Source organism: Periophthalmus magnuspinnatus, chromosome 7 (assembly GCF_009829125.3).
Source record: "Periophthalmus magnuspinnatus isolate fPerMag1 chromosome 7, fPerMag1.2.pri, whole genome shotgun sequence".
Lineage (NCBI taxonomy): Eukaryota > Metazoa > Chordata > Actinopteri > Gobiiformes > Gobiidae > Periophthalmus > Periophthalmus magnuspinnatus.
In genome coordinates this window covers 8639529-8648843 of record NC_047132.1, presented here as the reverse complement: position 1 = coordinate 8648843, position 9315 = coordinate 8639529, and the positions used below count along the sequence as shown (strand labels likewise).

General features: G+C 39.0%; 1 protein-coding gene across 2 annotated transcripts in view; it reads left to right on the top strand.

Annotated features, from left to right (window-relative positions):
* The first annotated feature begins 273 nt into the window (after window positions 1-273).
* magi3a (membrane associated guanylate kinase, WW and PDZ domain containing 3a) overlaps window positions 274-9315 on the top strand; it is a 118311-nt gene continuing 109269 nt past the window's right edge. For both annotated transcript variants that reach the window (XM_055223344.1, XM_055223343.1), the window contains exon 1: window positions 274-309. In XM_055223344.1, the coding sequence (XP_055079319.1) occupies window positions 282-309 (28 nt within the window). In that variant the 5' untranslated portion in view covers window positions 274-281. The remainder of the gene's footprint in view (window positions 310-9315) is intronic.

The following is a 9315-nucleotide window of genomic DNA, read 5'->3' as shown; positions in this document are numbered from 1 at the left end:
TCCTGCTCTGCCTTGCACATTGCGGGTTTAATGTTGCAGGCTTATTATAGTGGATGTGATAATCATCTGCACACTTGGCAGTAGACACATAAGGCGTCCTAGAGCACTTTGAGCTGTGAAATATAATCTTATGCCTCTGGAGTCAAACGGGACGCTATTGTTGGATGCTCCGGCTAAATATCCATTAGTTACAAAGTTGGAGATAAAATTGGCTCGATGCATCCTCGGCTCGGATCTATTTTGTTTTGATAATCTCACCACTTAACAGCAGGCTTGAGGAAATGAAAAGTGGTGAAGTTTTGCTGTTCTGTAAGTATTTAAGTGCGTTGTGTTTTTAAAGCAGGGGATAAAATGCTTAGCTGACGTGTTGTACTTACTTTATCAGCGACTCAAAACCTCACCTTTAAAGGGCTCGTATTACACTATTTTCTGGTCTGTGTTATAATGTTGTTTCCTTATTAAAACCATACCTGGAGTTGTGTTTTGTTTGTTCACAAGAATCCATTTTTGTAGCATAGGACCTTTAATATTCGCATTTTCTAAGGCTCTTCACACAGGGAGCAATGAACTGCCGTGACCAGCAGCGACAAGTGTTCTACAGAATTGACTGGCTGAAATTTGAGGGAATTATGAGGTGAAAAGCCGCAAGTATGAAGCCAAGCAGACCTAGGCTTCTGCACAAATAACTGACTGATGAATGCAAACTTTGCTTCAAATCAAAAGTAAAAAGCCAACTCTGGGTCAGAAAATCAGTGCCTTTCTTTGATGTATCCTTGTAGTGGTTTTGTGAAATATAACATAACATCAGACACAGTGAATATTATCTTTCCCCTGTGTTGATTTCGGCAGTTCTCATGTCAAAGAAACCCTCACTGATTGGTTGTAGTGTTGGCGACGGTGACAAAAGTTGAACATTTTAGACAAACGGCAAAATCATCCATAATGCCTGAGGTCATTCCATTTCTTTTGTGGGCAACTTTAAAGACACATGAGAGCTTCCTGGTTTTAAGTTCATTCTTTTTTTAAACAGGAAAATCCCATTGAGATTCAGAGGCTCATTTTCAGGGGAGTTTTGGCCCTAGTGTGCACCCTATATTCTACATGTTTAGAGAAATCAAACCGTCCAGAGGAAATCTACATAGAACTCCACATAGAAAGTCCGCACGTCGCCTGGGAGTCAAGCCCAGAACCTTATTGCTGTAAGGCGAGACTGGTAAACACTGCGCCAAAGCACCACACATTAATGATGCACATTAATTTCCTGCTTATAATAATGGACGCCATACTAATATGACCAGATGTCCCTATTTATCTTGGACTGTCCCAGTTTTGAGTCCCCTGTACCAACAGATTTATCGAAAACCATTGATTTGTCACAGTTTTATTCAAGAAATGTCTCTGGTGTCCATATTTTTGACCAATATGATCCCCGTGAACAGTAAATGTGGCAATATACTGTCATATGTTTAGCTAAAATACAGAAAACTGTGCTTGAAAATGACCATACGGCAAAAAAAATGAACCGACAGAACTTCCTCAGATTATGAAGAAGAAAGACTTAGTGGTTTATGTGAGTTGGGAGAAGTGGAAAGTAAATCTCATTTTTTGTCATATTTTACATTTTATGATGAATTTACCAATCCTTTATCTGATGAAATGTTCACCCAATGGCCTGATATGTTCTGGTGTAATGACGAAAAGAAGATGATATGTTCTTTTTTTCATTGTTTTGTATGAAAGACACAATAATAAAATAGAATCAATCAATCATTGCATGGGACACATCAAATTTTGTGTCACGATTATCATGGCCAAAATAATTGAGATTAACGATTATATCACGATGATGATTAAAGTTGCTGACAGTTTAAAATGTTCTGGATATGAATCATTTGAATCTTACAAGTTCCATGTTTAAAGAACTGTCTTGTACTTTGTTATCAGTGAAAACAATAAGAATATTCTGGATGAGCAGGGCCGTCAACTGAAATTTGGGGGCCCGGGCAAGAAGTTTCACATGGGCCCCCACTTAATACAAATTAATAGGAAGATAGTCAAATTCTGGGCCCCTAAACCCTGGGACAACACACTCCTTTGTCATCCCCTGTGGATAAGTCGTTTTTTGTTGATACAATGACGTTTATCTTTGTTGGCGATCATCACGATTATGTAAAATGTCCCACAAATGATTATTGTCAACCCTTTTTATCACGATAAACGATTTTATTGCTTATTGTCCCATCCCTCGTCCCAGATTTTAATTTTGCCGTTGGCCACTGCTCCTGACCCTGCAGTCATTAACATTACCACAACCCTGTGTTTTTCCCCAATGCTTCTTATCTACTTGCTTTATTGGAGTGCTCTTCACACTTAAATGCTCCCCTTGGTCTAATTACAATAGACTACAGAGTATCTTGGCACATAAGCTATAACATCTGACAAACCTCTCCATGGAACTTAAATTGTTGTACAAATATTCAAATATATTCACAATAACCTAAAGGCGCTCCCTCCTTACGCTTGTCAGACAGTGGCCAGGGCTCACGGTGGCTGTTTCCAGATGAGCTAACCAGGTGTAATTAGCAGATGGCTGTAGCGTGGATAGCTCTGAAACTGTGCTTCTCTTGTCAGTGAATGAGCTCATTAGCCTCCTGCTAACTCCCCGCTGCTCACATCCACACTCACTCCAGTTTAGAACGCTTTGTAAGTGTGTCCGTGCAAAAAGACTATTGTAATGTGACTGTTTTATGTTGAATATCTTTAGTTTTAATAGTGATACCGGTGGAAGAATGACTCAAAATGTCTACCGTATTTTCCGCACTATAAGGCGCACCTAAAAGCCTTTAATTTTCTCAAAAACCCACAGTGCGCCTTATAATCCGATGCGCCTTATATATGGATCAATATTGGTCAATTATGACACCCGTAGTCAGGAGGCGTCACCGAAGTAATAGTGGTAATAACCCTTTAAGAACTGAGCACACTATGGGCCAGTATAGCTCACCTAGACCTAGACTTTTATTCTTTTTTAGCCATAAAAATCATGTTAAATGAAGTATCAGAACTTACTGCATTTTTTCACACAACTACTTCTATTTTACACATCCATCCGTATTTTTTCTTTTACGCATTGAATAAATGACTGGGAAAATCCCCGCAGCCCCACACTCTCATTTGTCACCTTCAGGACAACAGAGGCAGATTACTGTAATGATGGTAAAATATTTAGATAGCCCCGTGCCTCCGCTTTGAGACGCCATTTGAATTTACATGAGAGCACGACTGGGCGCGGAGTTACGCTGCTGGAAAGTCCGCAACCACGCTCTATCGGCGATGACAGGATCCGACGCTATAGGGATAACGGGGAGACGGCGCCGGGCGACATACGCCAATATAATATAATATAATATAATATAATATATCTGCCAATGGATTGCGGATGCCTGGGCTGATATATCAGTCTCAACTGTGGTCTGAGCTTTCACGAAGTCACTGAACTGCCAGACAACAGCAGCGACACGGATAATGGCGATTTTGACGAGATGGAATCGGGCACTTTGAACGCCGAGCTCGCCCAACTGTTCAAGTCAGACACTGAAGAGGAAGAATTCGACGGATTCGTGAATGAGGGATGAACTGGAAAACTGAGCTTTACGTGTTTCTTTCACGTGTTTACAACTAAACAAGGCTGGGAGATACTGTGAATATGGACATTAATGTTTGAACAACATTGAGTTATTGTTATTGCTTTGCACTATTTCGAGAGTTACTATATTGTGATGCATTAACTTTTTTTTTATTCTATTAATAAAGTTTGACAGACATATCTGTTTTGTTGACGTTCCCTTTAGCACAGCTCCATCTCGTGGATGCGTAACACAACCCCAGATACTACAGTAGTTTATATTCTATGTGCCTTATAATGCGGTGCGCCCTATATATCAAATTTGTTTTAAAATAGGCCATTCATTGAAGGTGCGCCTTATATTCCGATGCGCCTTATAGTACGGAAAATATGGTACTTGCATTTGTATACATGTGAAAGTACTAGAACTTAAATAGTAGTCGAGGTATATTTTCTGTGTAATGGTACCATCTTTGCTTTGACCATAATCACTACATTCAAATATCTTTTAAACCTTTCTTTTAGGTACGATCTATGTTTAAAAAGTAGAAATAACATTAAGATCTGAGAGAGGATTGAAATATAAACTGCTAAACTCACACAAGACTCCTTTGCCTTTCTGAACATGTTTTTAAAGATCTAAGCTACAGGGTTAGTGTTTTTTTTTCAATCAAAAGAAAATACTATTGTACTTTATTGTTGTTTACAAGGACAGTCTATTGTCCTACTAAACAACAATTAGTCTTTTCAATAGCGTAATTAGAGTTTTGATGTGATCATTCTAATGTGGAGTACATTTTTGTTCCTTGACTCTCATGATTCATATTATATAATTTCTTGTCAATTGGTTTTATACTAAGATGGTTTCTAGTCAAGTGCTGGAAGAAGTTCTCAGTTCTGTTACTTAAGTAAAAGTGCACATAATGTAGCAAAACATACTCAAGTAAAAGTAAACGTTCCTTTTTTTAAAGTGGAGAAGATTAGATATTCCAAGAAGGGTATTGTTATATAGAAAGTGGTAACCATTTATTGACCGAAAAAAATAATAAATAATAATAATAATAATAATAATAATAATAATAATAATTATTATTATTATTATTATTATTATTATTATTATTATTATTATTATTATTATTGTTGTTGTTGTTGTTGTTGTTGTTGTTGTTGTTGTTGTTGTTCTTGTTCTTGTTCTTGTTCTTGTTATTATTATTAATTTTTTTTTTTAATTTATAATTTATAATATATTTAATTATTTATTGTGTGATGCTCTTATTCATCTGTTCACTCAAGATTTGTGTGATTTTTTTTATTTTTTTTAAGTTGTAGTTTTTGTTATATAAAAATGAAAAGTTCACACATCAATTAAAATATATGAAACAGAAGTAAAAGTAAACATCTCACATGAAAAAATTACTAAAATTACCTAGTATTAAAGTATCTGTTCAAAAATGTAAAAGAGTAAAAGGTACAAGTATTTCATGCACATTTTGACATCTAATAAAGCTTCAAATGGATTGTTTTTGTTCAAGATTTGTGATGAATTTTTTCAACAGAAACAATTAAATTGATTTTTTTTTATTCTAGCTGTTTTTAATTGTATGTTTTTGTTTGCTCACACTATGAATGTCTTAAGAATAAACCCTTTTACTTTTCCATCCTGTTAATTAATACAGTGGAGTAGAAAGTACAGACACCTGCTCGCAAATGTAGTAAGTAAAAGTAAAAATTACCTACTATAAAATGTACTCAAGTAAAGTACAGATACCTAAAAATTGTACAATACAGTATGGCTGTCACAATAATTACTATATCAACTTATCGTTCAATACATGACAGATGGAACAATTATTTTTTGGAGTATTTAGTATTTATCATGGGGACTTTTTGTTTGTACTAGTGTGAAATATTTGGTTAATTTTCTGTACCACAGTGAGATTTGAGCTGTAGACTATTAAATTATGAACTTCTATGACTCATTATAGACACAAACCAACTACTTAAGTGTTACCTTCTGATATTTCTTTATTGTGGTTCACATTTTTATCAATATTGTCCATTTAGAATATTTTTTGGAGGATATTTCTGGATACTTGGATGGATGTATAGTTACACACATGGTCAAAGTTGTTGGTACCCGTCGGTTAATGAAAGAAAGTCACAATGGTCACTGAATTAACATGAATCTGACAAAAGTAATGATAATAAAAAAAATTAAAAATCTATGAAATTTAACTAATGAAAGTCAGACATTACTTTTCAACCATGTTTCAACAGAATTATTAAAAAAAAACAACTCATGAAACAGGCCTGGACAAAAATGATGGTACCCCTAGAAAAGACAAAGGGACATGTTAATCCAAGGTGTGTCCACTAATTAGCATCACAGGTGTCTACAATCTGTAGTCAGTCAGTGGGCCTATATATAGGGCTACAGGTCGTCACTGTGCTGTTTGGTGACATGGTGTGTACCACACTCAACATGGACCAGAGGAAGCAAAGAAAAGAGTTGACAGGAGATTAGAAAGAAACTTATAGACCAAGAATGTTAAAGGTAAAGGCTATAAAACCATCTCCAAGCAGCTTGATGTTCCTGTGATGACAGTTGCACATATTATTCAGAAATTTAAGATCCATGGGACTGTAGCCAACCTCCCTGGACATGGCCGCAAAATTGATGACAAATCAAAGAGACGGATAATACGAATGGTAACAAAAGAACCCAGAAAAACTTTTAAAGAAATTAAAGGTGAACTTCTAGCTCAAGGAACGTCAGTTTCAGATCGCACTATCCATTGTTGTTTGAGCCAAAGTCGACTTAATGGGAGACGACCAAGGAGGACACCAATGTTGAAAACAAATCATAAAAAAACTTTGCCAAACTAAATGTTGACAAGCCACAAAGCTCCTGGGAGAATGTCCTATGGACAGATGAGACAATAGTGGAACTTTTTGCCAAGGCACATCGGCTCTGTGTTCACAGATGGAAAAATGAAGCATATCAAGAAAAGAACACGGTCCCTACTGTGAAACATGGAGGAGACTCTGTTATGTTCTGGGGCTGCTTTGCTGCATCTGGCACAGGGCGTCTTGAATCTGTGCAGGGTACAATGAAATCTCAAGACTATCAAGGGATTCTAGAGAGAAATGTGCTGGCCAGTGTAAGAAAGCTTGGTCTCAGTCGCAGGTCACGGGTCTTGCAACAGGACAATGACCCAAAACACACAAAACAAAAAGAATGGCTAAGAGGAAAACATTGGACTATTCTAAAGTGGCCTTCTATGAGCCCTGACCTAAATCCTATTGGGCATCTTTGGAAGGAGCTGAAACATGCCATCTGGAAAAGGCACCCTTCAAACCTGAGACAACTGGAGCAGTTTGGTCATGAGGAGTGGGCCAAAACACCTGCTAAGATACTGAGAGGTGCAGAAGTCTCATTGACAGTTACAGGAATCGTTTGATTGCAGTGATTGCCTCAAAAGGTCGTGCAACAAAATATTAAGTTAAGGGTACCATCATTTTTGTCCAGGCCTGTTTCATGAGTTTATTTTTTTTATAATTCTGTTGAAGCATAGTTGAAAAGCAATGTCTGACTTTCATTGGTTAAATTTCATAGATTTTTTAAAATGTATTATTACTTTTGTCAGATTCAAGTTATTTCTGTGACCATTGTGAGTTTTTCTTTCATTAACCGATGGGTACCAACAATTTTGTCCATGTGTGTAAGTATGAAGTCTGAACTTTGTATTGCACCTTGCCAAATAGTTTTATGTTCAGTGCTTCGCTAATAGTTAAATGAGTCGTTTTTTGCTAATGACGGGAGAGAGTTGGATGTACCACAGTGAAATGTCATTAAAACATTTGTTATGAATCTGACACAGCAGTGCACTGTCTGATGCCTCATTCAAAGAAAAAGAGTGCGTTGCTTATAGTCATTAAGACGAATGGCAGATGGTGAGGTGAGCTCTTTAGACAAACACACACATACACACACTCTCACAGTCTGCTGCATTGTGTCAGAGCTCACGTTTTTATAAGGGGGACCAGAGATGCGTTTGAGTGTAATCTGTAATTCACATACCTTTTCTTGATGATGTTTTGGGTTCAATAAGTTCCAGCTGTTATAATTCGCCGTGCTGTTTCTTGGCGTTCACATCAATGTAATGTTACATTTTTTTTATTTAAGTTGACGTGTGAAGGCATTCATTTTTGTTTTGTGGGTTTAATTTGTGCAATATCAAAAGACATCAAATTGGATTATCACGAACGGCTATAGGCAAGAAAAGAAAAAACTGACAACATGTTCTGTGTCCCGAATTATAAATAGTGATTAAAAACCTAATTTTAAAATGCGCTGCGAGAATGACTTTCAGGTGTATTATGTCAGTCTTTCTTAAGTTTTGATTTGGGCCGTTTGATTTGAGATTTTCCTATACTTCAAACGTCGTATACTTGTGTCTTTGAGATGCCGATGGCGCAGATTGGCGGCTGTACTTTCCTCAGTCTACTCCATTGCGGCTGTTAAGTATTGGGGAAGTATTGGCAGTGGGTGGATCAACATGTTTGGTTCACTCTCTATCCCTCTGTCGCTCTCTTTTTCTCTCATTCCGTCTCTCCGTCTCTCTCACATTCCCACCGTCTCACCTCAGTACTGCAGCAGGTCTAATGGTCCAATGACAAGGCACAAAGAACTCTATTGTGGCGCTGGCAAAGCAGTGATGCGCAAGCCTGTTATCCACCCCCTTCCTCTTACCCCCCTCTCACCCCATTTCCCTTTTTCTCCCCTCTCTCTTCTCCTCTCTCTGTCCACTCTCTCCCTCTTCCTCCTGTCTTCCACTCTCGCTTCGCTCTCTTCCTCCCTCTTTCTCTCCACTCTTTTGTCTCCATTCTATGCCCACTCTCCCCCGCTCTTCATCTCTCTCTCCCCTTACTCTCTTCCTTCTCTCGCTGTCACTCTCTCGCTGCCTTTCTCCCTCCACCCTCTCCTTCCCCACTCTCCTTCCCCTCTCTCCTCATCTCTCCCTCCTCCTCTTCTCTCTCTTTCTTTGTCTCACTCTCTACCCTCCCTCCCTCCCTCCCTCTCTTTTCTCCCCCATCCCAGTCTTCCTGCTCTCTCTTCTACTCCTCTCTTCCCTTTCTCCCTCCACCCTCTCTCCCATTCCCCTTCCCCTCTCTCCTCATCTCTCCCTCCTCCTCCTGTGTTACCTCTGTCTCACTCTCTTCCCTCCCTCCTCTCTCTCCTCCCTCCCCTCTTCCTCTTGTCTCTTCTTCTCCTCCTCTCTTCCCTTTCTCCCTCCGCCCTCTCTCCCACTCTGTTTCGCCTCTTCCCTCAACTCTCCCTCCTCCTTCTCCTGTCTTCCCTCTCTTCTCTCTCTTTTTCTCTTTTTCACTCTATTCCCTCCCACCTCTCCCTTCTCCCTTTTTCCCTCCCCTCTCACTTTTATCTTCTCTTCCTCCTCTCTTCCCTTTCTCCCTCCACCCTCTTTCCCCACTCTCCTTCCCTTCTCTCCCCATCTCTCCGTCCTCATCCTGTCCTCCACTCTCTCTTCTCTCTCACTCGTTTCCCTCCCTCTTCTCTCTCTTCTCCTCCTCTCTTCCCTTTCTCCCTTTCTCCACTCTCCTTCCCCGCTCCTCATCTCTACCTCCTTTCTTCCCCCTCTTTCTCTGTCACGCTCTCTTACTCCCCCCTC